The 17410-nt window shown below is 39.2% G+C and overlaps 1 protein-coding gene across 3 annotated transcripts in view; it reads left to right on the top strand.

Annotated features, from left to right (window-relative positions):
• ADCY2 (adenylate cyclase 2) overlaps positions 1-17410 on the top strand; it is a 404157-nt gene that overhangs the window by 278568 nt on the left and 108179 nt on the right. For all 3 annotated transcript variants that reach the window (XM_023625864.2, XM_023625863.2, XM_023625862.2), the window contains exons 6-9: positions 5675-5786; positions 10071-10198; positions 14963-15121; positions 15955-16087. In XM_023625864.2, the coding sequence (XP_023481632.1) occupies positions 5675-5786; positions 10071-10198; positions 14963-15121; positions 15955-16087 (532 nt within the window). The remainder of the gene's footprint in view (positions 1-5674; positions 5787-10070; positions 10199-14962; positions 15122-15954; positions 16088-17410) is intronic.

The raw sequence follows: 17410 nt of genomic DNA, 5'->3' as shown, positions 1-17410 counted from the left end.
AGCCTCATTCATCAGTTTTGATATTAATACTTTAGTTGTGAGAGTTACCCACCCACGTTCAGTAGTTCAATAACAAGCGCCAACACAACTCAAGTTTGTTGAGCATCGACTAGGATTGTAAGCAGTCTGTTTGCCCCCAAGTCCAGACTCTTTCCACTGCATGGTGCTGCCTTCTAGTCTGGTTGCTTCAGTTCAATGATTTTTGAAGTTCATTAATAAAAACAAATTTAACTGCAACTTAAATACATTGCTAAGATGTATTTAATCTCATTTTGACACCAGATTTTAGAAAAGCCATTGCTAGTGATAGACATGGCCCAGGAGTACACAGAACTAAATGTACAATAAGAATGCATACTGGGGGCCAGCCTGGTGGTGCAGAGATTAAGTTCGCACATGCCACCTCGGCAGCCCAGGATTCGCCACTTTGGATCCCGGGTGCAGACATGGCACCACTTGGCACGCCATGCTGTGGCAGGCGTCACACATATAAAGTAGAGGAAGATGGGCACAGATGTTAGCTCAGGGCCAGTCTTCCTCAGCAAAAAGAGTAGGATTGGCAGCAGATGTTAGCTCAGGGCTAATCTTTCTCAAAAAACAAAAAGAAGGAAAGAAAGAAAGAAATGCATACTAGGAAGGAGATAACAGAAAACACAGTTGCATATCAAGTAGGAACTAAAAAGCTATTGAATAAATGGAGAATCAGGAGTAAAATTTTGAAAAAAAACATTCCCACCATTTTTTGGAGTAATAGAAAAAAAAAAACTACATATGTTTAAAGAACATTCACACATGTTAAGGAGTAAAATTATTTGAAACACTGGCCTGCCTTCATTTTTTAAAGTGGTTTGCCTACATCATTAAAGAAAACACATTCACAGCATCGGACAAGGTGTTTTATACTAAAAATGGTTCTTTCCAGCCTTAACTGAGAATCAGCAATGCCCCTCTCATCCAAGGAAATACAGTATTTTTAATTCACTTACTGGGTATTCAAAACATTAAAGATGAAGGCCTCTGTGTCTAAAGAGGACCGTAGAATATCTTTAAGTAGCAATGATATAGACCAGGAAAACAAAGGCCTTTAAAAATAACTGAAGACACCACACCCTCAGGCCCTTGATGAAGGGGCTGTGTGCTATATGTATTAGTTACCAATTTCTGTGTAACAAATGACCTCAAAACTTAGTAACTTAAAACAACAGTAAATATCGTCTCACAGTTTCTGTAGGTTGGAATTTGGGAGCAGCTTAGCCAGGTGGTTCTGGCTTAGGTTCTCTCATGAGGTTGCAGGCCAGATGTCAGCCATGGCTCTTGGAGGCTGTGCCTCCAAGGTGGCTCCTCACGTGGTTAGGAGGTTAACCTGGCTGTTGGCTGGGGGCTTCAGTTCCTCATCACTGGGCCTCTTCACAGGTTGCTTGAGTGTCCTCATGACGTGGCAGCTCACTTTCCCAGAGGGAGGGATTCAAGAGAGAACCAGGTAGAAACTGCAACATCTTTTATAATCTAGCCTTGGAAGGTCATTTCTGCAATGTCTTGTTGGTTAAACAGGTCAGCCCTATCCATTATGGGAGCAGGCAATACAAGGGTGTGGGTACCCCAAGGTGAGGAACACTGGGGCCATCTTGGAAGCTGACTACCATACTGTCTAAGGCAACGGGTTGGTGAAGCAGCTTCAACTGCCTTCAGAGATTATCTAGAATATGTTTGCAGTATTGAACTAAACTTAAGTTCATAAAATATATTTAGGATCCTAAAGTTACCTACATGCTTAAAACTTAAAACATAAAAACTTAAATGGCGTTGAGTACCAATTATTTTTAAAATAGTACAAAAACATGGCCTTTTCATCCTGAAACAGGACAGGAATAAGCAGAAGCAGACACGATGCATGGGTAATGCAGACAGTTCAGTGAATACCTGAGGGTTTTATTATTGTTGTTGTTGTTGTTGTTGTTGTTTTAAGGGGAATTATTAGGTTTGTAAACAGTACCAAAAAAATCAGTTACTAACTTTTGTTTCTACTTTGACCATTCATTCAACAAAATGTTTATTCTCTGTTAATTACATTTACTGGCTATTTACCATCTAATGATAATAATGATAATAATAAGGAAGAGGAGGTGGAGAAGAAGAATTTATAGACATAAAGGTAGCAACTACTAGTTGCTACCTGAATCGTCATTGTCTTCGTCTGAATCCTTTCTACCAGTGCTGAAACATTCACAAAGCCACCGCATCTTTGGAAACAAACAAACACACGTCCCTTAATCTAGTGCCACTATCCAACTCTGAAACTCTCTCTTTCTCCCATGAATTTCATAGCCCACATTCTAGAAGGAATTTTCCACACTCTTTAATTAATCTTCCTTATTTTCTCTTGTTCCTCAAATTGCCGCTCTCTGGCTTTAACCTCCACCGTGTCCCAGAACTCATTCTTGCTAAATTCATACCAACTGTTTTGTTCCCAAATCTGATTATGACTTACTTCTGTGTGCTCATCTCATTGACCACTCAGGTATGCTTGGCCCCGTTGACCTTGCTCTGACGCTTAAAGAATTCTCCTATCTGTTGGTCTCCATGACGTTGTATCCCCTTTATTTTCTTCCTACAGTCTCCTTTCTTTTCTCTTCCCTAAATCTAGGCTCCCCGGTAAATGAGAGCATTTTCAGGGCTCTCTCCTAGCTCTTTCTGCTCTCTTCAGCTCTCACCCAGTACTTTAATTACCATCTACATGATGCTAAGACATGGAACTCAACCATAGTTTTCTATACTCATCTACTTAATGAATGTCTTTCTCTTGGGTGTTCCACAGACACCACAATCAAATTCGACACAACCAAAGTTGAACTGGTCAACTTTCCCTATAAGCTTTATCTGATTCAAGCTAGGCTTGAACCCCATAGCTCAGCCAGAAACTGAGTCTTCATCCTCATTACTTCCCTCTCCTAGACACCACCCCCCCCACCCCACCCCCCTGCCCGGCAAACATCTAATCACTAACAAAGCCTGGTTCGTTCTCCTTCGTTTGTATCTCCCATATCTGCCCAGTTCTGTCTATTTTCCCCAGTAATAGACCTTCCACAGGGCTCTTCTGGATTAACAGGATGTGATTCTAACTGACCTGTCTGACTCCAGGTTGCTGCAGCCAGAGTGATTTTTCTAAAGTGTTGATCTGGGTAGAGTCTAGGTTGGGTTCCCATGTGATCCCGCAGAGCACCGTGCTTCCTCTACCATAACCCTTTGCACATTGCATCACAATTGCTTATATAGATTTTGAATCCCCTTGCTTTTGAGTAACTTCTGGACCAGCTTAAGACATCTGCAGCCAGTCTATCTTTGGGCTCCTTCACCCACTGTAAGTTTTGACTACAGAAAACATTGTGGAAGTTGTAAACAAGAAGTGGAGTCAACTGCCCATCCACATATTCACCATCCCAGTGCTCCTCAGCATCAGGCATTCTTTCTCTGAGCAGGCAGAGTTAATTCTTCCTCTTGGACCTATGCTCAGCACCTGTGATCCCTGCCTCTACAAGGGAGCATGGGAGAAGCAGGGATGGTTTTCCTGCATCAGAATGGAGAGTGCAGAAGCCCCAGCAGCTCTGATTTTCCTGGACCATTCAGAAGTCTCCCCTGGCTTCTGTCCATCAGCAGAGGAGCAAGTCTGTCCTCTAAGGTGAAGCTTGGCACAAGGAGTGGAGTGTGGCCAACAGCAGAGATCCAGCTGTGATCTGGCTGGGACCTGGCTGACAGGTGCCACATTATTTATTTCTTTTATTGTGGCAAAATATACATAACGTAATATTTACAATTTTGACAATTTTAAATCATAGAGTGCAGTGGCATAAATACATTCACATTGTTCTGCAGCCATCACTACCATCTGCCTCCAGAACTTTTCTTCATCCTAAACTCAAGTCCCATACCCATTAAAGAACTCCCCCCACAACCTCTGGAAGCCACCATTCTGCTTTCTCTCTCTGTGGTTTGACCACTCTACCTATCTCATGTAAGTGGAATCATACCATATTTGTCCTTTTGTGTCCGGCTTATTTCACTTAGCATAACGTCATCCAAGTTCATCTGTATTGTAGCTTGTGTCAGAATTTCATCCTTCTAAAGACTGAATAATATTCCGTTGTATGCATATACCACAGTTTCTTTAACCATCCACCAGTGGACATTTGGTTTGTTTCTACGTTTTGACTAGTCTTGCACGGCTTAACAACAGGAATACGTTCTGAGAAATGTGTTGTTAGGTGATCTCGTTGTTGTGTGAATGTCATAGAGTGTACTTATACAAACCTAGATGGTATAGCCTACTCCACACCTCGTCTATATGGTACCAATCTTTTGGGACCACTGTCATCTATGCAGTCCATCGTTGACCAAAGCGTCATTCTGCAATGTGTGACTGTGTTGTGAATAATGCTGCTATGAACATGGATGTTCACATATCTGTTCAAGATCCTGCTTTCTGTTCTTTTGAGTATATGCCTAGGAGTGGAATTGCTGGATCATATGGTAGTTCTATGTTTCATGTTTTGAGGAACCACCACACTGTTTGCCATAGCGGCTGCACCATTTTACATTCCCACCAGCAATGCATAAGGGTTCCGATTTCTCCACACCCTTGACAACACTTGTTATTTTCTGTTGTTTTGATAATAGCCATTCTAGTGAGTGTGAAGTGGTAGTTATTCTTGTTTCATGGTACTTCTTAAACCATACCATATTATCTGAATCTCAAACTGCCAGCCATTTAGGCTTCTAGTTTATTAGGCCTTTAGAAAAATCATAAACGGATTATTGTGTAGGAAAAGTTGTAATGCACACACTGGCACTGTGTTTCCCTATCTTGACCCCTCAAGGTTAACTTAACATGGATAAAACTCTAAGAAACCTCACATTTGTCCCACTAGCATGTACATCCCATGGCGGGAGAAGGAAGCTGCACTGCCGTCTCCTTTGAGTGACTTTCATGGACTCCACCATCTGTCCCCACCCTACACTGTTCTCTCGTGTAGCACTCTGCTGTTTTCCTGTATATACTTGCTATCACTGTAACTGGACGTTTGTCGGTGTCCTTTTTTGTTGAGTGCATCACCCCAACTAAACTCTGAGCTTTAGGAAGAAGTATTATGTCCGCTTTGTCCTGGCAGGTAGTAAGCAATCCAGAATCTTTTGTCAAGTAGTCTTTCTTTTAAGAAGGTTATTTTTTCTTTAAATCAATAAAAACAGGATTGGGCTTTTATTATTTTCCTTCTTCTACTTTAGAAATTCTTATAATATAAATTCATGTAACAATTCAAATAGAAACATATGCATTTGACATCAGAATTATGTCAGTGTAACGAACCGTCAGGATGAATACCACATAAACCAGAGGGGGAGGGAGGGGCTGGCCGTGAGGGAAGGAAGGTGATCCATGAGAATGGACTAGAATGGACAAAATGCATCACATGAGTTTTTCTTCTCCCTTGTTAATTATAAAAATTCAACATCAAAAAAATTTTAATGGGAAGTTTAGCAAACTTTATGTATTCTTGACATTTTTCTTGTGAAAATATAGATATAAAATGTAAAAAAAAAAATCCTCTTTGAATGGGAAAAACTATTATTGCTTTCTTAATAACTATAAACTTGCATATTCTGCCTCCCCTTGCCCCCGCAGTATCCTCTACGCTGACATTGTTGGCTTCACCCGGCTGGCCAGCGACTGCTCCCCCGGAGAACTAGTGCACATGCTGAATGAACTCTTCGGAAAGTTCGATCAAATTGCAAAGGTGAGTATTAGTGATTCCCTTCTACTTTAAGAATATCTAAAATCTTGACTCACCTTTTCTCTGGTCTCTTTTCAACTTTTTACCTTTTCATAAAAGCACCTTTTAGGAATGTGTTTGTAAATTTGTTGGATTTATTTGCCATTGAGCCTTGATAAGTCTCAAACCTATAATGGGAATAAAAAATGTCATAGTGTATAATTATCACATTTTCATCAATTTTTAAAACTTCTGCATACGTATAATTCAGCACATGTACTATAAATACATTCAAGGTGGTGATATTTAATTTGCACATCTCTCTCCACTGTGCTGTTCTAAGGTCCTCTTTTTAGGCATTTCAATGTCAAGGAGTTGGAAGCATAATTTCCTCTCTTAGTGGTAACTGTCATGTATTCATATTGTTAAGCAGCATCCTGGAAGAACCCCTCCAATAGAAAGCATAGCTTCTACCTAAGCCCTTTATTTTCCGCTGTCTCATTGTTATCCATTGACCCTTGTACCACTCAAACAGAATTGTAAGTTCAGTATTTGTCATACATATGCTTCTTTATGGGAAGTTTCACAGAGAGGAAATGATGGCAAATGATCCAAAAGCATGCTAGACCTTACTTACTTATTGGAACTATTACAGTTTCTGGTGGAAATATTGATTAAAAATTTTTTTCCTCTCCGTGAGCCCTTTACTTCTTATAAAGCATTTCCAGTCAGCCTAATTATTTCTTTGAATTGTTCCAAACAAAAATTATGCTTATTAAAATGTGTTATTTATATATGGAAGAGTTGGTCCCAAATATAGTTCACTGCAAGATTCATCTCACTTATAAACAATACAGAACATTCAAGCCAAGCCTCTTAGAAATAAATCTGTTCACAGAGGCCCTCTTGGGTCAAGCTCTCCATGAGGTGCCTTATGCTGCCCAGTTGACCATGACAGATCTCACTGGGGATTTAAAAAAATAAATAGGAATACAGCTCTGCTTCCTTCTAGGACAAAACCAAAGGAAGAGGTTGAGTTTTTTGGGGGGCTCATTTTTAGGAAAAAAACTGGTTGAAACTTAAATAATGTCTTGAAAGTTTGAATTAAGGGACAGTCACTTTTGTTGGTCATGCTAGGAAGAAACATCCTGATCTTGGCAAGTGACAGCATAGCTCCAGTGTTCACATGGTGTTGTCCCTATGTGCAAGTTTCAGTGTCTAAATTTTTCCTTTTTATAAGGGTACCAGTCATATTGGATTAGGGGCCCACCCTAGTCCTCATCTTAACTAATTACATCTGCAACGACCCTATTGCCAAATAAGGTCACATTCATGGGTACCAGGAGTTAGGACTTCAACACATGAATTTGAGGACACAATTCATGACCTGTAACAGAGATTCTCAGTGTGACTTCCTGTTCCTCTCTGATCATTGTAACAAAAGAGTGTCCAGGCAATATCAGAGTCCAGCGTAGGATGGCTTGGTCCATCCATTGTTGGTCGCAGGGACAGCATGCTTTGGGCATTCATTCATGGCTCATAGTTAAACAACATGCAGTTGGAGAGTATCGTAAGCAAACAGACAGTTCAGTCCTTTGAGTGAACACTACATAACTTTAAGCTAAGCACCTCAAAATCATTGCTAGTTCACTGTTAATTGTTTTTAATCTTTTAAAATCACTTTATTGAGGTATAATTGACATACAAAAAGCTGTACATATTTAATTTATACAATTAATGAGTTTGGAGAGATATATACACCTTTTAAACCCTTGCCACAATCTATTCCATAAACATATCCATTATCTACGAAAGTTTCCTCTTGCCCTGTTTATTATGATTATGATTATGATTATTTTGTGATTAAAACACAACATCAGCTCTACCTTCTTAGCAAATTTTTGAGTATACAATACAGATTGTTAACTGTAGACACTTTGCTGCACAGTAGGTCTCTAGGACTTCTTCATTGTGCACCTCTGAAACTTTGTACCCTTTGACCAATACCTCCCCAGGCCTGGCAACCATCATTCTACTTTCTGCTTCTATGTTTGAGTATTTTAGATTCCTTATATAAGTGGTATCATATAGTATTTGTTCTTCTGTGTCTGGCCTGTTTCACTTAGTAAACTAAATTCAACAGCACATTAAAAGGCTCATACACCATGACCAAGCAGTATTTATCCCTGGGATGCAAGGATGGTTCAACATATGTAAATCAATTGATGTGATATGCTCCATTACCAGAATGAAGGATTAAAATCATGTGATCATCTCAATAGATGCAGGAAGAGCATTTGACAAAATTACACACCCTTTCATGATAAAAACTCTCAGCCAATAAGGTATAGAAGGAACTTACCTTGACACAATAAAGCCATATGTGAAAAGCCCACAGCCAACATCTTACTCAATAGTAAAAAATTGAAAGCTTTTCCTCTAAGATCAGGAACAAGACTAGGATGCCTACTCTCACCGCTTCTGTTCAGCATAGTGCTGGAAGTCCTAGACAGAGCGATTAGGCAAGAAAAACAGACAAAAGGCATCCAGATCAGAACAGAAGAAGTAAAATTATCTCTGTTTGCAGATGACGTGAGCTTATATGTAGAAAACACTAGAGTCCATGAAATCTGTTATAACTAATAAATTCAGTAAAGTTGCGAGATACAAAGTACACCTACAAGAAAACCAATTTGTGTTTCTCTACATGCCAAAAGTGAAGTATGTCAAAAGGGAATCAAGAAAACAATTGCATTTACATCAGCATCGAAAAGAATCAAATATTTAGGAGTAAACTTAACCAAGTAGGTGAATGACTTATACACCAAAAACTATAAAACAGTGATGAAAGAAATCTAAAAAGACACAAAAAAGTAGAAAGACATTCTGTGTTCATTGGTTGGAAGAAGTAATATTTTTAAAATGTCCATAGTACTCAAAACCATCTACAGATCAAGTGCAATTCCTATCAAAATCGCAATGGTGTCTTTTACAGAAGTAGAAAAACAATCCAAAATTCATACAGAACCACAAAAGACCACAAATAGTCAAAGTACTTTTGAACAAGAAAAACAAAGCTGGAGGTATCATACTTCCTAATTTCAAAATTTATTACAAGCTACAGCAATCAAAACAGTAGGATGCTGGCATAAAATAGATATATAGACCCATGGAACAGGACAGAGAGCCCAGAAATAAACTCACGCATATATGGTCGGTCAACTGATCTTTGATAAGGGTGCCAAGAATTCAGTGTTATTAATCTTACTATTTTCTAGAGTCAGAATATCTATTTAGGAAGTATGGGAGGGAAACCTTACTAAGAAGTAATTTTTTGCCTTTTTGTTACTTACGATATTGTTATCAGGAATTACTAGCATATCATCTTATAGTGCCATAGATAAGGATGAAAGTATGCAAGCTCCCTTTTAGAGAGGGAAAGAAATATACAAAATCTACAGTAAACCTTACATGTGCTTAAGAACAAAAAGATCTTATGTTCATTTTAGTGTTTCAGATTTGTTGAGTTTATACATAAGCTTGTGTTAGTGATAAGAAGAAAAAAATGTGTTTGGTACATCTTTGCTTTTGTTTTGTTTTTGTTTTTTTAGTGAGGAGTCTATAAGCTAGTTGAAAAGGTTAGAAATGGATGTAGGATGGATGCATATGAATGAAGTTAATCTCAGTGTTATAATGTAAATACAGCCCACCCAGGAATATTAATGAGTTACTCTAACTTTCTACTGAAATGGTTTAACCTAAGATCAGAATTAAGTTTTAAATTACTTGGCAATGTTGAATGGTAGCTTATTATATTGTGATGTTTATCAGAAGCTACATGTCTACTGGTAAAAATCTGCTTCGACTTTGAAATAAATGAAGAAAAATGAAGTGAGCATAGTAGAGGATGACATAAGATTCTAATTCCAGTTGAGTTCTGGTCATCATTTTCTGCCCCGAAAAATTCTGCTCTGCACAGAAAGTTTCATTTGACTGTCCATATTTAGGATGTTTCAACCAAAGAGAATGAGCTTTCCTTACCCTCCTCTGCTAGTGTTAAGTGTAAATCTTTCCAGAACTTTCCCTTTCTTCCCGTTTCCCTCATTCTTCCTGGTAAATGGGCATGTGGGTGAGGGTGGCTCATTCTTGTTGAGTAATGACGAGAAACCCAACTAGTTCTCATTTCTCTCTCCCCACAAACACTATTCAGTGTGACAGTGTTGGTGGGATGAGCACCTGATGATATTCAGTAAATCTAAATCGTTATGTAAGTGCTAACACAACTGAAATTCTGATGTCTTCTTCCAGGAGAATGAATGCATGAGAATAAAAATTTTAGGAGACTGCTACTACTGTGTGTCTGGACTCCCTATATCTCTCCCTAACCACGCCAAAAACTGTGTGAAAATGGGGCTGGATATGTGTGAAGCCATAAAGTAAGTGTACTGCTTAGCAAAATCTTTATTAACTGTTTAATAATTTTTAGTTCTAATTCTCATTCACAGCTGTTTCTATTTTTCTGTCTATTGGCACTAAATACATTATTGGACATTTAAATATCAATGTGCAGAGACCCATTTATTGGTGTGTAAGAACTCAGTCCAAAGTACGTCTTCTCTAAGTGTTTTGTACTGTTATTATTGGCCTTAGATTACAGCAAAAGTGAGTTAGAAATCTATGGGAAGGGACAATTTTGTTTGTTTCAAAGGTGATTTTTAAAAAAATTTAAATGTCTTCTCTGATCTTAGGGAAAAAGTCTGTACTCGGCATCTCTCTTGAGTTCTGACAAATAACATGGCTACACACAAAGTGTAAAAAAGAAAGTTCTTTCTATCACCAGCCTGCACCTCATGTAAAAACCCAGTCCAAAATTCCTTCATCTGGTCGAAAAGCCTCAGCTCTGTGAATTTAACTTCAGTTTATATCCATAATATATGTCTTCTGCATTGTATCTATAGTTTCCTTCATTTTAATTCTAGAGAAGATTCACTTACATAGAATGTTAGCATTGCAGTTGACAAATACAAGATAAAGGAGTAAGGACAAAGTCAATTTTCATTAGCAGTACCGTAATGCATCCTTCTTTAGTAATGCCTTCCTAGAAGCCAGACTGTTCTTATAAGTGAGAAAAGCTCTTGTTTGTTGATTGTGTGATTGTAGGATTTTAGTTTATTGGGTTTTTTGACTGCCCATTTTTGGTCAAATGATTTTACCCTATCCTCCACATATTTTTGGTCTAAACAGGATAGGAATTTGTGCTTGATGTTCTAATTCCTTGTCTCAGGGTTAGAGTAGATGGAGCTTTAAGTGAGAAAGCCGTGGATCAGTCTGTCACTGTGTTTAGCACACAGTATATGTTGGACACGTGCTGAAATGGACTAAGAGGTGTGTGGCTGGGTTCCCCAGTGCCGTCCAGGGAAGACGCACAAAGCCCACAGCCTTAGCTGAGCCCAGGAGACAGAAGTGTTCCAAATCCACTAGCTCAGTAGCAATTGCCGTGGGCCACCGTGGGACAGATGAGGGATTGGGAGGCAGATGAATAAAATGGAATCAAAGAAAGAATTGAGTGGGAGGAGTAGTCAGCAGGGCCTCAGCTTCCCAACGAAATGTATTGCCTGTGAAATAATCATGTTCTGCTTGCTTCTTCCCATAGGTAAATCATTTGTCGTCTCTGAGACATGAAAAATATTTTTTTTTCATTATTTCAACAGCAATTAACTATTCATGACACTATGGGTCTAGCTGTAAGTGGGTCCAATCAGTGGAAATAATAGGTTTTCTCAAATTTGTAACCTACCCCTGGAGGCAAACATGGTGTTTGTTTCAAACGTGAGGTGAAATAGGTTCTTTTGGGGAAGGCATTTTTTCTTGATTTCCTTTTCAAATAGATGTGGGAAAGACTTTATGAAGGACAAAGTTACATGTATCAATAACATATTAAATTAAACAATCCACCATTTTACTGAAGCTTGATTTTTGCTTTGGAATCAACTGTTTTCCAGTTCTGTTATGTTTGTGACATTCCAACATGTTTAACACCTTTTAGGAGAAAGAATCCTTACATTCTGTCCACTGGCATGTCACCAATTCATCAGTAATATCTGTTTTTTTCTGTTACTTTTTTTATTGTGGTAAAATGTATATAACAAGTATCGCCCTTTGAACCATTTCTCAGGTGCAATTCAGTGGCATTAAGTACATTCAAAATGTTGGACAACCATCATCACTATCTACTTCTAGACCCTTCTCATTATCCCAAACGGAAAATCAGTACCCATTAAGCCATAATTCCCCATTCCCCTCCCCCGTCACCTGGTAACCTCTGTTGTACTTTCTGACTATATAAATTTGCCCATTCTAGGTATTTCATGTAAGTGAAATCATACAATATTCGTCCTTTCATGTCTGGCTCATTTCACTTTATGTATATAATGTTTTCAGGGTTCATCCAGATCGTGGCATGTGTCAGTACTTCATCACTTCTGATGATGGAATAATATTCCATTGTATGTATTTACCACATTTTATTTATCCATTCATCATCTATGCATTGGCGATATCTTCTCAGTGGTGTTAGCAGGTTGGAGGAAACTCTCCAGAACTCTTGCTTGTATCTAAACTTAAGCTTCAAATCTTAATGGCCACATGTCCCCACAATCTGCCCTTCTTTGACCAAGGATTTCCATATTCATTCTCTATTATATATCACCTGTTCAGCTCATATACAGTTGATCAATAATAGGTTGTTTTGTTATACCCTCAATAAAAGACAGCACCTCAGCAAATTTCAGAAATTCTTTGTTCTCTCGTACAAAGAAAAACATTTTTATTCCCATTTATTGAACCAGAAAATGAGGATGAATACAGTAATTTTGATTTTTTAAGCTGATGCGGAGAAAGCACGTACTTGGTACTTGGAATTTTGGCCAGTCACCTCAGGTTTTTACTAGGCACCAGTAACATGGGTCTAGGGACATTGGCCTGTGTCTTCCTCTCCAATTTGGACTCCCACACTTGCTCAGAGCCTCATTCCCAGTCCAGCAAGCCACCGCTACAGGAGCACTGAGTGGCAGTTTTGGAATATTCCCAATGCTTGCAGAGATTTTTTTTTTTTCTGTCAGGAAAGTTTAAACTGTTCACAATCAAGGGAGTAATATTCAGGAGCCTGATTTTGTAGATGATGAAGTTTCCTCTTAAACTAGAAAGTTTGTCTACTGTTGTTGCAAGCTTTAAGCAGTTATTTCAACCTTTTTCCAGAGACCACACAGATTGCATCTACATGCATTGAAACATTTGGTCAGTCAATCCATTTGAACCCTTGATCAACTCTTTTTTTCTAAAAAATACTCAAAGGACATGGAGATGGTTTTAAAGAGTCATATCGTTCACCTGTCAATTCTGTCAAAATGACCAACTGTAGAGTGCTTTGTCTTCCCTCTTTATTCCCTCTCGGCTTTCTGCTGACCATATTTTGTGTGGTTGGAGCTGTTCTTCCTCAACAACATAAAATCTTAAGAACAACTATGCATTCTGTGACAAATTTTTCAGGGTCATCATCTCCCAAAGACAGAAACTCAGTAAATCCTTCAAAAATGACCTGAGTCAATTAAACTGGTCTCAAGTGTCTACACTGCACCAGGCCCTGAACCTGCTGATGGGTGTACAGACCACTTGGAAAAGGTCTGTGTCTTCGCGAGGCTGACACCCTGAGAGCAGATGTGAGCACAAACAGGGAATGCTACCTGCACTCAGGGAGGTTGGAGCACTTAGGAGGGAGGCCTACGTCAACCTGGAAGGAGAGACCAGAAAGCCTTCCTGGATGAGGTCATACCTAAGTCACAAATGGAAGAACAGTGCAAGCTGGCCAGGCGATGCCCATGCCCTGTCAGGGAAGGGAGGCTCAGGGGAGTGGGGAGCAGAGAGAGGAACCCTTGAGAACAAAGGCCCAGAGGTAAGGACCACATGGTGCCCAAGCAGCTGTAAGCACTCTTTGCTGATGGAGGGCAGAGTGGCCGGGACAGCTCTCCTATGTCATATTGATGCTCTGGCTCATCGTGTAGGCAGGAATGAAGGGTTTGGATGACTTGCATAGCACCAAATATGGTGTTGTCTTTTTTGTGAAAAAAAAGCAGAAAAGGACAATGGAGAGGGAGGAAGGAAAGGGAAGAGAAGGAAAGAATTTTCTATATATTTTTTTGAGGAGTCCATTTATTTTTACATCCATTTCTTTCTATCATTTTTAGCACACTTGATGTCATTTTATTTTTTAAGCATGACATCCATGCCTATGCCCTTTTGAGCCTTTTAAGGTTCACTTTACTGCAACCCACACTGGGTAACTCTCCTTGTTATGTTGCAATCAGGGTCATTGCTACCCTCCACGTTTCCTCTTGGGGTGGTTCTCTCCAGCTGGCTAGGGACACCTTCATGCATACTTCTTTTACAATAATATTTTAATTGATAAATGTATTTAGTGGCAGAAATAAATAAGCATTGCCAAGAATTGCCATTTTCCCTTAAAGAAGTTCTTCATTTATCTCTGTTAATGAGTTGGTTACAAGGTCCTAAAGTATTTTTTAAAGGATATTTAAAAAATTGGTTTGTTTTTAATGATATCTTATGCATTATTAAGGCTTTTCAAAGAGTATTATTTTTCTCTTTTTGTCAAAGAATGTGCACAGTTGAAAAGCTTTAATCTCATGGCTATTTTTTAAAACTTCTATTCAGGCTAAAGTCATTATTAAACTCACAAATAAGCCATATTGTCTCTTATCAGCAAACAAATATTCATTGGGGACATACATTGTGCTAAACATTAGAATTGCAAATGGCATCTAAGACCATTTCTGACAGTACAGAGCGATGGCATGTGATGCGAGTATAAAATTCGGAGCAGGTGTCAGCACGTGATAGGTGCTTGATACGTATTGGTTGAAAAAGTAGAAGCTACAGCCAAAATGCTGTGTCATTGCTGCCAACATAGCCGGAGTGTTGGAACCTTTGGTCTAGGCTGGGAGTATCCAGAAAGGAAAGCCCTTTCTCTTGGCTCAGAGCAGCAATCTTCTCCCACAGGAGGAATTCATGACAATATTTCCAACAGTGTGAGAAATTCTGAATAATAAAATGCCTGGAAAATTGGCCAGCAGTTTCAAGAAGAAAAGAATGTTCCTAGATGGTGATGTTACTTTCCTTCTCTTTAGGAAAGTGAGGGATGCCACTGGAGTTGATATCAACATGCGCGTGGGAGTGCATTCTGGGAACGTCCTCTGCGGTGTGATTGGTCTGCAGAAGTGGCAGTACGATGTGTGGTCACATGATGTTACCTTGGCCAACCACATGGAAGCTGGAGGGGTCCCTGGGTAAGGCTGGACCTTGGACTTCTCTCTTCAGGCTGGTTACATGGTTAGGAATGAGAGGTTAGTGGGTTACTAACGGACTGCTGAGTGTTCAGTGATTTCTGTTACCTCTGTTAGTATCATTTTACTCCTGCCCAATGGCCTCTTACATTAATCAGATAAACATGAGCTCTCGAGTCTCAATTCCACCACCCCCATGACCCGTGGTCAAAGAAAATGGATATCAGATTCTAAATTACAGACTTTTACTTATTTGTAATTTTGTGAGTTGAGACCTAAGTCAAAGATGTTTTATAATGCAGGGCAGAAATGGCATTTCTCTATTACTGGTGACCTCTGAAACCGGTACTATTAAAATGAGCCAGCTGTAGCATCCATCTCTGGTTAGAAGAGCATATTTGAGACAGGACAATTTTGATTCAAGTGCTATAATTTGGAGACACATGAGAGCATGCATTGAGAAAGAAAATCTGTACTTTTATACAGGGCAACACACTTCCTAAAATGCCTTTGTCATGCATTTCAAAAAATACCCTCACACGCAAAAATTTCATATGATCAAGTTTTATTTGCTGTAATTCCCCACTCCCACCTTGCAGTTTCTCTAAGTGCAGAGAAGCTCCAAATACTGCTAGCACATGACCTCTCAGAGCATCTTTCCAAAGCAGTGGTTAATAAACTATAAACCTTAATCACAGTCAGTTTTACCAAGAACATGTAGTCTTTCCTTCATTTGGGGGAGAAGAAATTTATCTCTGAAATAACAAATACATAGACAGTTTTCCTTCATGTTTATCCTTCTGTGTCTTGATTGCTGTTTTAAAACGGAATTTCAGACGTGTTCACATTTCTTCAGTCACCCTGGAGCACTTGAATGGGGCTTATAAAGTGGAGGAAGGAGATGGTGACATCAGGGACCCATATTTAAAACAGCACCTGGTGAAAACCTACTTTGTAATCAACCCCAAGGTCAGTATTGTAGAGTCTATAATTAGCCTATGCCTTCTGTGATTAAAAGGGAGGGGGAAATTACTGATATAGTAGGTGCTTTTATTCAAGAATCAGTGTAATTCTTTGCTAGTCTTTGCCTCTAAAGTTACTTTAAATGAATTTGGCAGTTTAATTATGGAACATCATTTTGTAATAGTAAATTCATATATTTATTAAAGAAACAGTTGAAATGAATTGCCTGTTTATATGACAAGATTATTGTCTATATGATGAGGTGGTATATCTTAGTCAATGTTAATCTACGTATTGCTTAGTCGATGATGCTTCTGAAAGTCCCAGTGGGCTCAGCCTGGCCCTTGGGAAATTAGAGAGAAGATTTTGCTTAGGGCTTCAGATGATAAAAACCTAATGAGATAAAGTAGGATGAACATATAAGAAGAAGGAAAAGAGAAATATCTAAAAGATTAACAACTAAATATCACATATAACTTTGTGTGAGTACATGTACGTGCAGACACGTTTAACTTTGATACAATAAAGACCTCCATTGCCTGGAAGACCATCCAGACTGTTAGGAGCTATCTCTTACTCTATTCACACCACACGTCAGGCCAGAGCAAGGGACTTAGAGCTCTCACCTCTTATAACCCTTCTCAAATTCCTGCCAAGTGAATATTATTGCTCTTTACCTATTAAGAATCTGAAGCTCTGAGGGGTTATGTAACTTCCCCCAAATCACACAGCTGGTAAACGGTACAAATATCATCAAGAAAGACCTCTGAATGGTCATAACCGATATCACAAAATCAATGAGATCACATGTGCGTGTTTACTCACAGTAGCCTCGCTCTCCCATGTTCACCTTTGGAGATGAACTTCCAACTAACTTGACAGTTGATCTGGAGACACATGTGACAAGCAGGAAGAACTGTGGGGTGACGGGGCGATGGTGTGGGGAAAAGGCAAAAAAAAAATGTGTACAAAGAACACCATGTTCAGGCAAAGAACACCAAAACCCAGATAGAGTAAAGCCATCGAGCATCAGGAAAGAGCCCTGATCTCTACAGCTGTCTGTTTAGGAAAACACAACCATCAAGAAAAAGCTGAAACAGATCAGCATATTCTGTTTAAGAATTTACTTTATAAAAATGCCTGTTAAAATGGCTATTATTTTTTCCTAAGTTTAAATTCCGGGTAACTTTTGCTGTCTAGAAAAAATCGCTCAGCTCGACCAGCTCATAACCGTGGATTCCAGGAACACTGAAGGAACGAGGGCGGGCCCCTAAAGAGGGAAGGGGTGATGCTGGGGGAATCCGCTCAGTCAGGGGAGACTTCCTGGAG

Source organism: Equus caballus, chromosome 21, assembly GCF_041296265.1.
Source record: "Equus caballus isolate H_3958 breed thoroughbred chromosome 21, TB-T2T, whole genome shotgun sequence".
NCBI lineage: Eukaryota > Metazoa > Chordata > Mammalia > Perissodactyla > Equidae > Equus > Equus caballus.
The sequence above is the reverse complement of the archived record's forward strand: the minus strand, read 5'-3'. Positions and strand labels throughout refer to the sequence as shown.